At 43.0% G+C, this 19,149-nt stretch overlaps 2 protein-coding genes across 2 annotated transcripts in view; both read left to right on the top strand.

Moving 5' to 3' along the window:
* ttyh2 (tweety family member 2) overlaps positions 1-15,304 on the top strand; it is a gene marked incomplete at both ends in the record, with an annotated part of 52,293 nt that extends 36,989 nt beyond the window's left edge. The window contains 9 exons of the mRNA XM_079182687.1: positions 3,364-3,436; positions 7,801-7,870; positions 7,996-8,051; positions 10,642-10,734; positions 10,826-10,918; positions 11,171-11,313; positions 12,259-12,444; positions 12,533-12,611; positions 15,224-15,304. Coding sequence (XP_079038813.1) covers positions 3,364-3,436; positions 7,801-7,870; positions 7,996-8,051; positions 10,642-10,734; positions 10,826-10,918; positions 11,171-11,313; positions 12,259-12,444; positions 12,533-12,611; positions 15,224-15,304 — 874 coding nt within the window. The remainder of the gene's footprint in view (positions 1-3,363; positions 3,437-7,800; positions 7,871-7,995; positions 8,052-10,641; positions 10,735-10,825; positions 10,919-11,170; positions 11,314-12,258; positions 12,445-12,532; positions 12,612-15,223) is intronic.
* A 2,588-nt stretch (positions 15,305-17,892) lies between these two features.
* kif19 (kinesin family member 19) overlaps positions 17,893-19,149 on the top strand; it is a gene marked incomplete at its 3' end in the record, with an annotated part of 29,947 nt that continues 28,690 nt past the window's right edge. Inside the window, exon 1 of the mRNA XM_079182686.1 lies at positions 17,893-18,015. Coding sequence (XP_079038812.1) covers positions 17,977-18,015 — 39 coding nt within the window. The 5' untranslated portion in view covers positions 17,893-17,976. The remainder of the gene's footprint in view (positions 18,016-19,149) is intronic.

The following is a 19,149-nucleotide window of genomic DNA, read 5'->3' as shown; positions in this document are numbered from 1 at the left end:
CCTTTTAGGCCAGGTCGTCATTGTAAATGAGAACTGGTTCTCAATTAACTTATCTGGTGAAATAAAGGTAAAATAAAGAAATGGGGGCAACATGTCCCCAGTATTTCTCCTACTTCTCTGCTTTTTTTTCCTGACTTCCTTGTATCCTTATATAATCTGGACATAACAGCAGTTTAGAGGAAATAAAGCTGTGTTCTTTAATGCCTCCACGCCAGCCACAGCCGTGGCCGGAGGCATTGTGTTTTTGGGTTGCACGTACGTGCGCCCGTCCCCATTCTCGTTAACACGACATCTCAGGAACGTCCACTTGAACTCGAGGATGAACTGATTAGAATTTGGTCATCAAGTCACTGTCACTTCACAAAACATGCTTTGGGCATGAATAAGAAGTCATATGCTAATATCAAGAGTCAAAATGATGAAGTGATGACATTTTGGACGGACACGTCGATGTAAAGTGCAACATGATTGGCTGGCGGAGGCCGACAACCGCGAGGCGGCATTTCGATGTTCAGTAAAGAAGAAAATGTACTTCCCACACTGATTTAATTCAGAGTGACTCGACCTCATCCTCGGCGAATGCATACGCTGTAGCATAATCTGCCCTGCTCATTTGCATCTGTGAATTTTTAACTTGATGTGCTTTGCGTCAGGTTTACACCCGAACTCCTGCTGCTCTGTGGAGCTCAGTGAATCCCCTTTGACCACCAGAGCGCAAAACTGAACGCATTCTTGGTTTCTGTCGACGTGGAAGAGGCAGTCAGAGGGCATTTCTCCCTTTTGCCCTGACAGCCGGTGTCAAAGAAGCTCCAACAATAAACTGTCAAACATACATAGGCAAATAGTACCCAACCTTTTTGGTTTATGACCTTTTTAAAACCAGCTCAGACAAAGACGTTTTTTCCTGTTTCGCTTTTTATGAATTAGAGAGAAGTCAGAAATACAAAACATCATTTTTTTAACAGACTTTTTTTTTCTTGGTCATCTTGTGATGCCTCAGATTTATCATGGAGGGCACTAACTAACAGATCTGATCAGGTTCAGGGACCACTGAGATAGAGATGCAGTATGTGTGGACAGACACACTTGTGTATTGGTCTCAGAAAAAACGAACTTCCCATGTGACCGTAGGCACATTACTGCGGTAAAACCATGCTGAGCCACTCAGACAAGTCGAGCAACCTTTGCATCTGTCCTGCTTCCTGCTTCCTGATTTTAAATCAAGATAAGGACGCGGATGTGACGCCTTGCTCTCCTTCCCATCTAGCCCCTTGTGAAGAGTCAGGGCTCGGTATCGGAGAGGTGTAAAGAGTGAAAAACTGATAAAGAGGGAGGCAGAAGGCTGAGAGGAGATAGGGGAGGCCGGGTGAGGGAATAGAGAGAGTAAAGAAATGGTAGGAAAAAAAAGATAAAGGAAGAGTGCGAACAGAAGTGGTGGCTTGTAAATTCAGTGTTGGGAGCTCAGTATCTTCTCAGCACATTGAATTGAATGGGATTAGCCCGAGTGTTGAGAAATGAGTGGGTTCTGTACATGCATACTCAAATTATATTTAATCACAGGTGACATGCTGAAAGGGGAATATCTGCAAAGTGCCACAGTGGTGAAATCAACAGGGGCTTATTGGATTATTTCACATAACAATAGCTCAGCGAGGACCAGTGTTCATCTTTAATGCGTATTGATCTTCTGTGCTGTTTTATACACAAAGACAGACCTATCGACGCTCCCCTGCATGCAGAAACGCTCACCAGAAACCCTCCCATCTCTCCCCCTTTACTGTCACATGTCTCTGATGTCATTTGGGGATACTGTGAGCTCATCAGGGAGGGAGCCCTCGGTAAAACAAAACCCCCATTTTGATGTCCTCGTGGGTGCAGGGAGTAGTCACCCTCCCAGGGGAGCGTAATCGAATGTAGGCCAGCGGAGCGGATACGCCATAACGTAGCCTCTGACTTCCTCTGTCGATGACGGGACAATGACATCACCACTCCGGGTCCCTCGGGGCTCACGCTGTTTCCTTTCAGTAACAGAAACCGTTATGAAAATATCTCTGTTCGCGTCACTGTACTCCCCCTGGATGCTCTGCAAAATTCCACCTTTTTTTGTTTTGTTTTTGAGATTTTCCACTCATTAGTCATCTGTACTGCAACGTGTTAATTCTTCCTCATGTCGTTGGACTCGTATTTGTAAGAACAGATTCGTTCTTAAGTGGCGTGTACAAGAACTTCACCAATTTACTCGTATTTAGAGTTTTATCTTAGGTACGAACACAATGTACAAGTCGTCCAGACCTGTCATAGGAGACATGCAATTAGTCCGTTTTTTACAAATGGATAAAATAGTTCAGTACTTTGAAGCAGTCTTGAGTTTGAAAACCACACATTCCATAGTTATGTTATTATTACAAATTACAGGCTAATTCAAAATGTATTAATGTAGCCTAACGCTATCACCATTAATTGAAATTGGCCGTTGATGCTTTTGTATAACACTACAATATCAACACGAAAATCTGAAATGATTTGACTCCCTCCCATTGTATTCATCAATGGCATTTCTGTGGCCAGACGTTTTTCACATCGTACCATTTCCTCTTTATTTCAGTGACAGTACGACCCTCAGGTGACACGGCGGAGGTTGTCATTTGTCCCTTCTCCTTTGCTTCAGCGGGTCTCCTATTTCTGCTGCTGTTGAACTTGATATACTTTCCTTTATGGATCTCTGGAAGCGGGACTTTCATTTAGGACGCCGAGCCTTATATGGTATTCGTGAGGTGGTAATTATGATAATTTACAACTATCAAGAACTTGCAAAAAGCTTTAAAAAATACCAACACAATTGACTACCTGTCCAATACCAATCAAATGCACCGAGCAGGTCAACATAGTGCAGCATTTACCAGCTGAAGTGAGAGATGCCTTTTTGTTTGTGTAGAGCAAAATAGAGCTGAAAGAGAGCGGACTTCCATTCATTAGTTTGGACACAAATCACGTCAAACGAATGCTCCTTATCCGTAAATAAGCGTCTGTTTGCTAGCAAGTCCTGCATATTCACTTCAAAGATCTGTCAGTGTTATGTTTGCACCTTGTTTCTGCCTCCCATCAATTATTGCAGGTTAAAATGACAAACATGAAGTACTCTCCCAGTTTTATAATGATGTGATTTAATCAATACAAATTATTGGAACGAACTTACTGGAACAAGCGATTCAAATCATGAATTATTGTGTTATAATTGGACTAATTTAGAAAAAAACAATGACAAGCCTTGCCGAGCCATCGTGTCCTGGTTGCGTGGCTTCAGCTAACACGCGTCCGGTGGTTATTTTACTGTGGCCTTGCTGTTGCTTTGTGTCCCTGCAGGATGATGGTGTTTGGAGTGCTGACGCTGGTCCTGAGCTGGACCTCTCTGGGAGCTGACCTGGCCACTGCTGTGGTAAGCTGCTCCTCCTCCTCGCCCCCTGACTGCTGCGCTCACCCTAATATGAACGAGCGTGAACCGGTCTGCAATCAATTCTTGTCGTGGCTGACAGTGATGATGAATCGCTTTAACTGCACGCACATCGCACTTGAGAAATGTCTTTTAATGTGTGTGGGTGAGGGAGGAGAGATGATTATATACACTGCTGCACATGTGCTTATATGTACCTGCACGTGTCTTTGGATCCGTTTTAAAATATCTGCAGTGTGTCATTGCAGAAAGGATGGGGAACAATTGTCAGATCAATCACATCTCAGCCAATGTTCTCACTGATGGTCTCACCTTTTTACCAAACAAGAAAAAGGGCTTGACGCAGCTGCAGTTTGTTGCATGTCTCAGCTGCATAGCTGCTGATGGAGGGTCTTTTATAGCCTTCATTTTTTTATTTTGCCTTCTCAGTAAAGAGAACTGACTGCCCCGATCTTCTTCTGAACTTTTGTCTGAGGTTCGTCTTTTCTGTCACCTCGTACGCTTTTTGATCTCTTTCAAAACGGCACGCTGCTGAAAATAGGCCGACAAAAGAACAAAATCCCAAACACAAACCATGTCGGCTGCATTATACAGCACAAGCCTGTAGAACTTGATTCGAAGTCAAGGATTATGACAACAGGAATCCAATTGCGGCTTTTCAAAGCCCATCATGCTGAATAGGTGAATAATTTCTGTGTTTCGCTCCATTATCGTCCCCAAAATAACTGCGACCTAGAGGCCAAGAATTAGAGTGATATGCAAAAAACACAGAGATGCATTTGAAAGAATATTAGATGGAGCACTGGTGTTTGACTCACCTGCCTCAGGCAAGTGTGCTATTTCTCTCAGGTTTGTTGTTGGATGTTGTGTTTTGACTCGAGGCCATAGAGGATTTAACAAGAGGGAGTTTAAGTTGGCGATAACGAGCATCGGGTGGAAAGCAGCAGGAGGTGCGATCAGTTGCAACAAATTAGTCTCTGGTTTCATCTTCCTTTTTAATCATCCGTCTCCTTTACAAGTCTCCACTCTCTGTGGTCAATGTTTGCCTGATCGATGGTTGAAATCCCGGTGATGCCGGTGCTATGAAACCAAAACAGGTTGCACAATACAGAACTACCCAAATCAAAAGTGTTTTTCTACCGGGTAACATGAATATCACGAGACATGTCATGGCAGTCCAGCATTAGTTACCTACTATAACAAATGTAGTTTGAGCGTAGCCCTTTAAGGAGCACGAAAGCCTCCAATAGAGTGCTGCAGGAATTAGTCCAATAACCCAGAAATTAGTATTATTGCACATCCGGTTCTCTCGTTTTGAAGTCAATGGGTTTTTCAAATGTCTTTTTTTTGAGAAGCCTGAAATGAGGTCTGTGGTTAATACAAGTTTAAGAGATTTTCAGCATTTTGTTCTACGATATAGAATAAGTCAGTAAATAGCCGTCTCGTGGATTCAAGCTTTTACGTTTCTTTGAAGAGAAGGTTGCTCTCAGCCAAATGAGCCTACAGAAAGTCATTACACTGACTAGTCCGGCTTTACAGCCTCGTTGTGTTTGTACTCGCGCTCATGTGTGAGTGGTTTAGGGCATTTATAGCCTAACGTTAGCTTTTTACTTCGGCGATTGCATTCATGCTTCTAAAAATCATAAAAATGGAGTTCATTTGTGATGATTATTTGAACAGAACATTGCCACAGAGTTTATTATCTGCAATAATCCAAAATCCAATGAAAAAATCACATTGGCTTTTTGTCACGTGAACCAGTGCGATGCTAACTTCCGGCGTCGGCCTACAAAAATGCAGCTTTCTATGGTTTCATCGAAATCTGGCCGTTCGATTAATGTGAACGAATAGTAATGGTTGCCTGTAGGAAGCAGCAGAGGAAAAGTCAGAGAACGTCAGGAACATCTGCAGCCATCTTTTACCAAAAAGTGAGGCCGTCAAAATGATTGGAAATGATCATTGGGGACCATATTTCAAAATGTCATAGCAATCCGAGCAGAAGTTATCGAGATATTTCACTCTCTACTAAAGTGAACTAATGGTGGACAGAAATCATTCTTACATGTTGTCCTCTCAGTGTGAGTCACAAACTCATGACATTTGCACCGGCCTGTTATGTAATCTGTCTGAGGCTGACCCTGACTGGACTGTATGGTTAATGTCCACCGGGCCTTTTCTCCACTTTGAGAGCAAAACACCTCCGCTCAAAAAGGCCTCATAATTGCTCAGGCGTCGATACAAACAGCTGTGGGGGAAAAAAAGCAATTATATGAGCAATCTGCAGTAGCTCCATCATCAGACCGCATGTCTTTGTGTGAATAATTGTGTGTTGCGTATGTGTGTCTTCTCTATTTTGTGTTAATGTGAGGGGTACAGTCCTGTGTATGTGTGTGCGTTTGTCTCGGTAGAGTGTGTGCAACCTGCTTGCATTAAGGTTATACAGAAAGTGTGTGTGTGTGTGTGTGTGTGTGCGTGTGTGTGTGTGTGTGTGTGTGTGTGTGTAAGTTCTGCTCTGTGACTCAGCACAGACTGCACTGCTCTGAATACGAATTACACTTTTTTTGCCATACACATAATACTCTGTAGGGCTGTCAATTGTTTAATAATTTAGTCTCTAAAATGTGGGAAAATGTCCACGGTTTTCAAAATAGCTTTTTTGTCCGACCTAGTCTCAAAGATATTACATTTAAAATGATAGAGAAAAGACGAGTATGACTATATTTCCAATTATTTCAGTAATGGTTAAACCATTCCGAAATCTGAAAAGTGAAGCCAATGCAGACGTTCCTTAAACTTGTATTATTTCTAATGGCCAGCAGGGGGCGACTCCTCTGGTTGTACAAAGAAGTCTGATTGTATAGAAGTCTATGAGAAAATGATCCTACTCCTCACTTGATTTAAACATCGTAAACATGAGTTTATGGTCTCAATCTCTAGTTTCAAGTCTTCTTCAATACATTTAGTAAATGACGGTCCATTTAGAGTCAAATAGATGATAGAGCAGGGTATGCTTTTGGGCGTGGCTACCTTGTGATTGACAGGTCACTACCATCGTATACGGCGTCTCAATGTCACTCCTCCGCAGTCCAAATATATAGTCACTTAAGTTCCCTGGTTACCAAAAACCAAGATGGCGACGGCCAGATTGCCGACCTCAATACTTCAAAAATGCAGTCCACAAACCAACTTCACGACGACCACGGTCGATGGGGTTTAATTCAGGCTCTTGATGCCATATCTGGGGAACTGACATTCACGCCTATATGTGCAACTGTCCACGTAAACTGGTTTAATGGTGTCGGCCCGTTGAGGGGACGTGGTGCGACCCAGTGGTGTGTAAACTGGGAGAGTATTCCAGCAGACGGTGGCCACTTAGCCATCGAATCTCCCCAAACATACTGCCATCTGAAAATCACCGCGGCCTCCTCCACCCCGACTCAGAGTTTTAACTTGTGAGAATGTACTTGCCGCTGCAGCCAGACCGCCGTGTCCCACTTTAAATGAGAACGATCGTGTTGCCGCTGCGCTCTAATGATGTCGGACAGCTGACACAATCCACAGAAATACCCAGCATGCCGGTGTGGCGCGTTGACGGTGCATTTGTTTGTCTTCCTGAGGATCTTCGTGTGTGTGGCTACAGTCTGTGTTCACAGGTGTGCATGTCAGATGTTTTTGTGCTTGAGTGGTTGACGATGTTTGTGTGCGCGCATGGGAATTTTTAAATTGTGTGTGTGTGTGTGTGTAGGCTGCAGTCAGATTAGTGCATAATGCATCAATGCATAATAAATGCAGCCCTTCGCAGAACTTTTAATTACATCATCTCTCAGAGAATCACTGGTTTCCCTTCAGGAATTCAAACAAACTTGCTCCTCCATTGCAGAGCTCCTTTTTTCTTTTCCCACTATTTCTAACAAACTAGCTCCAGTTTGCCGAGGAACTCTGCTCGCTGCATCTCACCCCTCCGGAGAAGGTTAGGCTACACGCAGTGTGTTTGACCCGAGCCCGAGGGACATTTAACATTCAGACAGCGCAGTTCGGAGGAGACCTCCGCTCCTCACTTTCGTTATTTCGCCGAGGCGGGTTTCTAGTTGGTGCGGTGGAGTGAAAGTGCTCGTGAGTGACAGAACCGAAAAGTATTCCTGTCTAGACATGTTAAAGAGGATTATAAGAGCAGAATGATGTCAGAAAGAACTATTAATGTAGTAATGTCAGAGTATTTGGCACTCTGATTCATTTCTTCCCTGAAATTTCTATCTTCAACCTCCTCATTTTACGGATGATTCATTCTTTTTTAGCCGGTTTCCGTTTCGCTGCTCTCACACGTCTCCTGTTTTTTTTTTTTATTTCAGGGCACAAGTGATTTCTGCGTGTCCCCCGACAAGTTCCTCTTGAGCCAGACAAAGGGCATCATCGGCTCTGGTGAGTCATGTGGCGTTAATGGAGTTGTGATTACGAGAGCCTGAAGCTGTGGCTGTGACACTAACTGCACTTCAATGAAATAAAAAAAACCAGACTGATGATTAGTTTGTGTTTTTTTTTCACAGATATCGTTCATTACTACCTTTACTGCAACCAGACCCTCTCCAACCCCTTCCAGCAGGTAGGACACAGGAGGCTTCACAGGAGGCACAGGAGCTCCTAAATGAATGTTGACTGATGAGGTTTAGTGGAACATCCGGTCATAAAACGTCCACATGTTTAGGTTAAAACTGCTTCATTTAGTTGAAAAATGTCGTAGACATCTATTAGCGAGGCCAGTAGCTAACGCTGTAGTCATGTCATTGATATTATTTTTAATATTCTACAGTAAAGAAAATGTACACAGAGGGTATTTACAGGCCGACTGGAGTATGTTTAGACTCAATATACTTAAATTTGACTTTTTTTATGCCAACAAAATAATCCCACAGTGGGCTAGTGATGGTATTACTTCTGGGGAATACAATGATAATGTTTTGACCCCTTGCTTTTGCATTTAACAAAATAAATCAAAACGTTTCGCTGAATTCAAATGTGGTCTGAAGTTAGAAATGTGTCCGAGAATCTGACCAATAACTCAATACTTAAAATGAACAGTTTCTTAAATTTCAGTCAGTACTCCGAATAATACTAACACCATTAACACTAATGCATTAATGTTCAATAACCAGCTCTATAGAGGATGAATTTCCACACCAGGTCTAGTCTTGGCAGAATAAAGAAGGGATTTTGACTGACCTGTATTTTGGGAAATAATACAATATTCGTAATATCATTATAAAATCATATAAGTCAACAGTTGCTTGATTAAATAAAATGTGAAAAATCCAAATAATGACGGGGGTATTTGCTACAATCTGGGTTTTTAAATGACTGTATGTAAATGTGGAGCAGGACCTCGCCACATACTGAAATATAATCATTGAAATGATGATGCAGAGGTGGGTTTATGTAACCTAGGAGTTCTAACATAAATGTATAAACAAATTTTGACATGCAATTGACTAAATCAGTGCTGGGTGAGGAGTTCATCTCTTCTTTCTCTCTATCCGGTCCTGTCTGTCTGACTTCCATCCTAACTTCACCTCACACGTCTGCGTCACAAGCCTCCGAACACTTCCTCCACCGGCTGTCACCTTCATCCTTCTCTCTCTCTCCTGTTGTTCTTCAGTCAAGGAAACAAAACACGCCAAAAATGTTGCAAAGCTCCGAAAAAAACAAAGGCTTTGAATGTGCGACAGTTTGGTTAACCCTCCTCTCTCCCCTCCTCTTCTGCGAGGTTGCTCTTTGGAGAAGCGGAGTAGATGTTACGGGTCACCTCACTGGCCTCAGCGCTGACATCAGTCAGTGGCAAAGTCAATTTGTGCGTAGCTCAGATCTTATTATCTGGCTCGGGCTAGACGTGCCCCGAGGATAACAAGAGCGCAGCAGCAGAGGGCAGACAGCCGTCACCCCGCCTGCTAAACAAACGTCGGCACTCTTCTTCTCTGCCACACAGATACCCAACAGGTGCAAAGTTCGCCAGCGAGCTGCCAGATGCATGAATTCACTTTCGCTTGGCAAACAAACAAGCTCTCCCTCTCTCTCCCTCATGTGTCTCTCTCTCATGTATTCTCAGTCTGAACTGCAGCACTGCCCTGCAGTTCCACCCTCCGCGGCCCTCGTGCTTCAGCGCTCCGGGGCATCTCTCCTGCGTCAGCTCTGCTTCTTACCGCAGCTCTTTTCTCTATTCTCATCATCGTCATCTCTTGCTTCTTTTCTTCACCGTCCTCCTCCATCCACTTTCTCTCCGTTCCTATTTTTACTTTCAACTTGATTTGGTCGAGAACAAGCTGAAAGCCAAAATGCGATCAGGCTTTAGATTGTGCTGCAGAGAGCAGTTTGACCACGGTGAGATCCAGAGGAAGAAAAACTGTCAGATCATAGGAAAGCAATTACATTTATGAATGGTTGAGGTAATTGACCATATCCTGTTTCAATTTTAATATTGTGCCACACGCCAGGGGGTTTCCAGGCCGCTTTTCTTAGGTTGGGTGACTGTGAAGGTACAGTTTTACTTTGGAGATGTGACAGATTCATTCATTTATGGTCGTGTGTAATTTAAAAAGAGGCTTTGAGCAGAAGGTGCCGTCTTTCAGGTGGGTTGAGATGATCCACTTATTGTACTGTACTGAATGTGGAGGCTTATTTTGCCCCCTGTTGGTGGGAACATAAACCTACAGCACAAAGACTTGAATGTTGTAATATAGTAAAAGGATATTTTATATATATATTCACTACAAAGTCATGACATAATAATATATTTGGTCAAAAGACTAAATTGACAATTTCCACGTACCTTTTTTTGGCTCTCTGTTGTATTTGTGCTTGTGTTTTGTGTTGCACATCCTGCTCCTTTATACATGTTAACATTCACTCTGGCCCACTTGTGGTTCTTGCTATTCATCTATCTTGAGAGTTCCTTTTGAATAAACGAACAAAATAAATGAGAAAAAAACAGTTTTCACTGTGTGAAAGGACAAGATGTCTGGATATTCTTTTATAAAATGCAGGTGCGCCGTGTCTTCTCACAAACGCTCCGTTGAACAGCCTTGAGAAACTTACCTTTCATTGATTTCTGTCATCGTGCCGCTTTATTCAAGACTTCCACTCAGAATAATCTGCACGCTCTTTACTCTGCATGCGTTCAACACACACTTTATTGTTTGCAGCCTCTGACCATCTTCCAGAGGTCCCTGACCACCATGCAGATCCAGATCCAGGGTCTGCTGCAGTTCGCCGTGCCTCTGTTCCCCACAGCTGAGGTACCGTCACGCAACACAAACACCCGGCTATGACTTTTAACGCTGGAGGACAACAGAGTTTGATACTGTCTGTCTGGTGACCTCCCCACAGAGAGACCTGCTGGGCATCCAGCATGTGCTCAACTCGTCGGAGGCCAGCCTGCACCAGCTGACCGCCCTGTTGGACTGCAGGGGGCTCAACAAGGTTCGTTCGCTGCATCCTAATTGGCATCACAGCAGCACAACTAGGTCATCGGGAGAAAGCGGAACCGGGAACGGAGCAATGCGGAGCGGAAAGAATTTCATATTTAATGAGAATACCTTTTCTAAACTGTGTTTTCCTACTAACGTTATGTGCACTGATAAACCTGTGCAGTGTGGCTCATGACTGCACAGCAGTTCACACGAACACTTTCTTCCCTTTTTGTCTGTGATATTATTTGTTTGACCTCTTCAGGACTACCTGGACGCGATGGTGGGGGTGTGCTATGACGGGGTGGAGGGCGTCCTCTACCTCTGCCTCTTTTCCATCCTGGCAGCCTGTGCCTTCACTGTCATGCTGTGTGCCATTCCCAGGGCGTGGAGGCAAATTGCATGCAGGTCAGTTCGCTCTCTGCTTCTCTGCTTCTCTGCCCGAGCGCTCTCATTTCCCCAGGCTGCAGCCATTTCTACGCAGCTTCCCTTCCCCTACTGAGCCAACCAGTACGAGGATCCAAGGATCATTTATTGTCATTATGCAACACAGGGACGCACAACGAAATTCAGATGTAGCCCATATTCAACACAACAAACGCAAAATAAAATCAGTATTACACACGCCTTGTAGTGCATTTTTTTGAATTTGCATAATAAGAAACAACAAAAACAATTCTCTGGTGCAGATAATACGGCCGACATCTTCACATTATTAATGAAACATGAGAGAAAAAAACATTGTCCATTAACTTTGACTGTGTTTGAGCACCAAGTGTGCGTGTGTGTGTGTGTGTGAACATTCTGTACAATTTCTACAAATACAACTTAAATTGTGAGCGCAAGGTGGCATTCAGTGGCATTAATCTATGTTCACTGTGTTTCCTTCTCGTAAACGCTTCCTTCACTTTGCAGTCTGACACTGATGACTGATTCTGCAACCCTCATCAGTCTGTTAACGCACGGTCAGCATTAGTTTTGAGCTGAAACAGGCACGATATCCTGTGAGAGTGGTGGTATACACTGTAAGTTCCACTGAATTTAAAAATGTGCGTCATGTCTGTAGTTCAGATCTGACTGATAACTGAGTTGTGACTCAGAGAGGAAGTAGTTTAAGTACCTTAATTGTCTCCATGAGCTGTGTGACACAGCCTCTGCTGCTGCTACCGCTCACCATGTTGATTAGCAGCCAAATCAGCAGCCAGACTATAACAATTAACTTTTCTGTTTTTTTGAACACCAGCATGCACCAGCCCCCCCTCTTTTTACCTCTACACCGTATATATCTCTGCCTCACGTCTCTCCCTCCGGCAGCACCTCACAGTTTTAAAACCTCCTCTCTTCCTCCTCTAGGGAACGAGATTACGACGACATCGACGAGGAGGATCCATTCAACCCGCGGGCGAGGAGGATGGCCTCTCAGAACCCCAACCTCACCAACATGCACAGCTTCTGCAGCTACAGCAGCAGCATGGGCAGCCAGAACAGCCTTCACCCGCCCGCCCCGGCTGTCTCCAACGCCCCCGTGTCGGAGTACATGTGAGTGAGCGATGAGTGACGCAGTGGATGCAAACTTCTAAAGTTCTTTGTTTCCTCTGAGCCGCTTCTTTCGCTCTCTCTTTCTCAGGAACCAGGCGGCTCTGTTCGGGGGGAACCCGCGGTACGAGAACGTCCCTCTGATAGGACGAGGCTCTCCACCCCCCTCGGTGCGTTGGGTCCCAGAGGCCAAGTCCTTCCTATGATGTCACTTCCCCTCTTACCTAAACAGACAGATTTAGCCTTCAAAGCTCAGGAAATTGTTTTATTAGAAGTAACTGCTGGTAATTTCATTCATATTTTGACTGCAGGCTCACGTCCTCGCTCAAATGTTAAGCCATATCTAATAACCTTTGCTTAATTGAATCAACTTTTAAAAAATGATTTCTTTTATTTAACGAGATACTCTTTCGTGCCTTCCTCTGCCCTCCATAACTCACTGAGGCTGACTTACAGTAGCAGCGCAAGGAGAGGAGAAGTAATGTGGTTAATATTTCATATTTAATCATGAAGTGAACATCATTTAGCCTGAGAGAGGTCCAGGTCTTAAACCATAAACTCACTCGCTGTTGACTCTAAAGCTTTTTTTTCCTCGTTGAATTAATTCGCCCCTCGCTGGGCCACTTGTCTCCCGTTACTCTACACCACGGGGATACAAATAGAAACATTCTGTATTACATTTCCATCGGGCAGAGCCTCTTATTAACATGCTGTACGAGTGTGAGATGAAATACAGCAGTTAAATGCATTCTGCAGGTATTGGATCAGTGTTTTGTATTAAACAACAACTAAGAGAGACGTTGTTGTCATCATCAGGTCAGGAAGTTTTGTATAACTTGCATGGTGTTTGTTGTTGAGTGTAGAGGTTTATATTTCACATATGTAACAAAGATGAATATATTTTGTACTTTTTATGTTGTGTATTACCACAGTTTTATTGTGGTATTGTGGTATTTATTACAGTGTGTAGATGAAGAAAATGATTTTGTTAATGTCGTAACTTTCATTGACCTTTAGTTCCGATTTGAGTTAAGCAAACAATATGATGTACTTTGCTTTAAGACTTAATTAATGCCAGCAAGTAATGTATAATGATCTTCTCCTCATGACTTCAAATGTGCAGCATCATGCAGTAGTCTGCGGCTAACAGCTTCTTTTTATATATTTTTTGTCTGTCCGTTTGTCATGTGTATGTTTGTATCTTTCATTTCTATATTTCCTCTTTTTTTTTTTACTCAACTTTTGGAGATATACTCCCAGCAGTATAGAAACCGAGTAAGTCTTTTCAACTCTTCCTCTGGGTTAACTCACTCACTTTTACCTCTGTTGCATCTTTTCCTTCACCTCGCATCACTTCGTTTGGTTCCTGTGCAGTTTTCCTGTTCGGCATGGCCTTTTTTCAAACTCGCAACCTGTTGTCCTCATTCCAAGAGAGTCTGTTTGAGTCAGCGAGGGCGTGTCTGCCCCCTGGCGTTCACGGGGTGCTACTGCAGTCATGTCCCTGGGTTTCCTCACAGTTAGCCTCCTCCCTGTGCATGCAGTTCTGCTCCACTCATTCAATTCTACAGCTTGCACTGCCGCAAGGTGTTCTGCACCAGTCGTAGTGTACTGCTATAGAATTTATTTTATCTGGGTAGCGACAGATTAAAAAATGACGCCACTGTTAATGTCAAAGTGATTGACGTGTTACTAATTGGTTTGCTATGCCATGAGTCAGTTTTGTAGGTATGAGTTAAAGGAGTACTCCGCAGAAAAATCTCTCTTTTTGTTGGCTTGAAGGTGTCTCTGAAATGTCTGTGACGTGCTTCTTTGTGGAAGATGACAGCTGTAGTCAGAGTGCCAGCGGTTACGGCGGATTCCGAAAGGCGGCCCAAAGTTTCTTCTGAAAGAAACTTCTGAAAACCACTCCTGTGAGAATTTAAGTCCACATCCTGCTTGCTTCAGTATAAGGTCAAAGGCAGAGAGGTGGATGATGCTGCAGCAGTAACAGGGACAAGCAAACAAGTCCAGAGGGGCGCAAGCAGACAGGCGGAAGTCGAAAAAGGCAGACAGTGGGGAATAAAACAAAACAACAAGAACTAAAAAAAGGCTAAACATTGTGTAGTACTCAGTGGGTGAAGGGCAGGTATAAACCTGCCCTTTAGCCAGTAGCTGATGCGCTGATGAGTAAATCGGGAGCATTGGTGCAGGTGGGTGTGGGGGGTCAGGTGGTGAAAGCTGGTGAGAGCATATCTGGAACAACTGCTGGAATGGCAGGAAATATTACAGGAATAGCTCGACATTTTGGGAAAACTGTTCGCTTTCTTGCCAAGAGTTGATGAGATCCATACCGCCCTCAAATCTGCATCATGCAAGTTTGCATTCTGCAAAAGATGGAGCTTAATGACACAGTTAGCTTATAAGACTGGTAAAAAGGGAACCGCTAGGATTGCTACGTCCGAAGTAGCATGTTTATTTGTTTATTTATTGGTGAAATGACAACACTGCCATAGTCTGGGTCGCCAATTCAATCCATCGTAGCTTCTGCGTATCCAAGCTGACTACACCTGCTAAGCCTCACTCTTTACAGAGTCACCTTTCAATCCTACACGTGGTGGCAAATTGATGGGTTTTCAGTGGACTATTCCTTTAAACCCCCCATGGCATTTTATTTCTTTCTTACTAGCTGATGATTAGGTTCAGTTTGTGAAACCTCACCCTGATCTCGTAGAATCAGCTCGTAACATCCTCTGTGTGTGTGTGTGTGTGTGTGTCTGTGTGTGTTTACCTTTTTCCTCCACAGTACTCACCCAGCATGCGGGCCACCTATCTGTCCATGACGGAGGAACAGATTAGACACTTTGGGAACGACTTCCAAGCATAGACTTCTTTATCTGACCGAGGATGGAAACAGCATCACACACTCTCTCTCACACACACACACACACACACACACACACACACACACACAGGCTCTGCAGACAAACAGTGTGTGGCCACTCCAAGCATCCCAGAGGAGCAGTGTGTGACATCTCATCAGTCCAGGACTCCGAAGTCTGTGCGGTGTTGGGACAGTAGAACCATATCGGTACTCTACTCTGTGCTCATAAATGATCAACCACTCTTGTCTGCCCCGAGGCATTTTTTTTTTTTTGGAGGGAACTTGCTAAATATTCCTGAGACGTGCTGTCGAACTTAACCTGCTGTTGATACGTTGTGTTCGTCATGCTGTGTCCTCTATTGGGGAGGCATTGAGGGAAGATCTGTCTTCATATACCTGAGGATTCATTTCTCACTGCAGTAAAACGTAGCAAAGTGTTCACTATAAAGTCAGAAAGAAACCTGACAATTACAAAATAATTCAGCCCTCCCTTTCTTTCTTTTTTTACATCACGGAACTTTACATTCAGGTCTCCAAAGAGAAACATGTGAACATGACAGCTGGTGTAAACATACTATTTCATGTGTGTTACGCTTCGTCCTTGATATTTGTGAAGCACAAACCCAGCACAGGCAGCACACAGCGGGAGGTATTGTTGAGGTATTTATTTACATTCCCACACAGACACGCCTGCAAGTGAAGCTTTATGTTTCTAAATCTCCCGGAGACGAGACTACCTTCAGACCGCGGCTTTTGTATATATATATATTGTACAATAACAGACAGTTGTCTCATTCGGATGTGGTTTATTTTGATTTTGTTTAAACAATGTGCCAATTTTATATATTATTTTTTTTCTAGTTTTATGTGGCGATCTCACATAGATCACTATTTTTTTGTACTTTCTAAAGGGCCATTAATTCATGTTCTCTACATATCTAATCCCGCTAATAAAGTTGCCGTTTATGTCATAACTTGGGAAGCTGTGCTGCTCTAACAATGATTAATGAGAATATTGAGGTAATTATTTTCAGCGATTCAAACCATCCAAACAATACATCTTTGTATTGCTTAACAATGATTTTCTGTGGGGATTAAATACTTGCAGTTCTCTTTCATTATGTTTAAGCAGTGTCATTTCTTTAAGCATGTTGCATTGTACAGGCACTGAAAATGGTGCTTAATTTGATGTGTGACCCCAAAACTATGGGGTGTAATTGTGAGTTGAATAAATCGGTTTTCAGTACAACTTGATGCGTCTTTGTTGTTGGGTGTTGATGTCCAAACAAAGGGTCCTCTAAAGTCTTATGGGCATGATGAGGTATTGTATTCTTCCAGCAGATGTCAGCATAGTGGAGCAAAAAAGTGCAGCTCAGTGGGAACTTCATTAACTCCTTGTTGGAACTGCTATGAGTGATACCACCGCTTATACCACGATACTTTGAGGTTAACTTTAAAGAAGATGCATAAACACAAAATGTATACATGTTCGCTTCTGCTTTGACAGAAGTATTACAATATTTTTCATTAGTAAAATAAAGTTATACTACACTGTACAACATGCTCTGATTCAAGTAAAAGTCCTAACTGCATTTAATAGTAAAAATACACAATAAAAAATATACTCAGGCGTCTCTGATTTTCGGAACATAAAGTAGCAAAAGATTAAAGTAGTACTCAATCAAAATAGCTAATTTCTGAAAAATAAATAAAAGTATATAAATAATACATATAATTACAATAAGTAGAGTTTCAGCTTTACACTAACGTTACCATGTTACTTAATCTTTATCAATACATCATCATTTATCAATTGATTTATTATTTGTAATATAAATCGACATAGTAACTAAAGCTGCGTTAGTGGAGTAACGTTACTATATTTTCCTCCAAAATGAAGTGACGTAGAAGTATTAAGCATAACAATGGAAAAACCCAAGTACAGTAAGTTACCTCAACGTTGTATTTAAGTACAGTACTTGAGTAAATGTACTTAAATCCCCCCACTGTGCATCTGTGAAAGAAAAAAACAACAGTGATATTGGAAAATCCAGGTTTTATGTTTATAATCGGAGGTTTGTTAGCGTTGTTTATCTCGCTTTAACTCTAGTCAGCTTGGATAGAACACCGCTGCTCCGCGGAATCTCCAGGGACGACGACGCACACGTGCGTACACACACATAGCAACCCGCGGCAGCGGAGCGAGGGACAGACGAGGAAGTGACTGTAGCAGGTGGGCAGATACCGGTGTTACCACCACCACCACCACTACCACCATCTCTGCAGCTCTTCGTCTGATAAATTATTCCCGTGTTTCCAACCTGCGTGAGTTACGCACAGGACGCGCAGGACGAGGTGGCTGACCGTCGACGCAATTTAAAAAAGAAAGAAAAAAAGGGAGACAAACATTAATAGCTGACCGTGAGACGAGAGAGAGGTCGTTAAGTGACCACGACACGACGTGAGGTCGCTTAGCTCCGTGGTCGCTGTTGTCAGAGACCATTACACCAGCTGCAGAGTCCATTTCAAGCTGGTTGTTGATTGTGAGAGCGCAGGGCTGCAGGTGTTCGTTTCTTCTTCAGAGGAGTTGACATGCAGGTACGGACAGTGAGGAGGAGGAGGAGGATGGTCCAGTGTCCCGTCTGTTGACTCTCTTCACCCTTCACTCTGTGACCATGAAGGACACGGGGGAGTCCAAGGAACACCAACTAACGGTGAGTACAAACTACACTTATGACCTTTTTAAATGTTGCCTTTTCAACAGCGGCCACTTTATTAGGCGCACCTCTGCAATCTGCAATCCAAATGCAGTTTTAGCCACAACGTGTGTGATGCCTGTATACGGTCCAGTTTGTGTTGACACTGTTTGAAATGTTCTTATTGATGGTCCCAGTTAAAGGTGGCGTTACATCTCATGAAGAGGTGATTCTAACTGTTTGTCCTGCCTATTTACGTTCAAGAGGGAAAACACGAAGACAAAGGGTCTTTGTGGTGATCACATACAGGTGTTTTTTTTGTTTTTTTATCTTTCAGGTGCTTTTTTACATCTTGTGAAGAGCTCACTGCATGGGTGGAATACAGTTAGAAAAGCATTAAATACAAGTCTCCTTTATAATGCCTTTATTGTATATGTACCTTTATTTATATAATTCCCAATGCACAAACCCTTCAGTGTTCCTTGTATTATTTTGTAAGAACTTGCATTTTATGCTTTTTTGTGAAATCTTATTCCACCTATGCAATGAGCCCTTCCCGAGATTGAATACGGGGAAACACCTCTGAATGTAATGCAGTGTAGCCTAACACCAGCACCTGCTATGACCTCATTGCTAAAACACATAATTAACATATTAACACCTCTATGACAGTGTCAAAAAAACCAAACCTGCACAGTTTTCATGCTTTGGATTGCATCACATTGCACAACAATGTATTTTTAATTTAAATTTTTTTATTTTAGTTTTTTCAATAACTAGATCTTTCTTTTTCTATTCCTAACAACATCCATTGTTGGTGTTGTATTTTCGATTGGCCGGCCTTACAAGACCTGCACCGTGTTCTGCAGCTCATATCTGAATAATTGAAGTGGCTGTTTCACTTGCCTGGCCTCTCCCTTGTCCAGCGTGTAATACACTTTCTACAGGGTGCTGACAGACAGAGCGCTGCATTATTCCCCTTTGCATTCCCCCCTTTAACTGTCTGTCTGTGGGTCACGTGCATGTGAGCCTCTGGGTAGGTGACACCCCCGCTGGGGTTGTTATTTACTTTTTTCATTGTATTTGCTCTGATCAGAAGCTTTCTTATTGATCTCTGAATGTTGTCATGGAAAGAATCCATGCAGGGAGGTA

The sequence above is a fragment of the Pholis gunnellus genome (assembly GCF_910591455.1).
Source record: "Pholis gunnellus genome assembly, chromosome: 21".
NCBI classification, from domain to species: domain Eukaryota; kingdom Metazoa; phylum Chordata; class Actinopteri; order Perciformes; family Pholidae; genus Pholis; species Pholis gunnellus.
The sequence above is the reverse complement of the archived record's forward strand: the minus strand, read 5'-3'. Positions and strand labels throughout refer to the sequence as shown.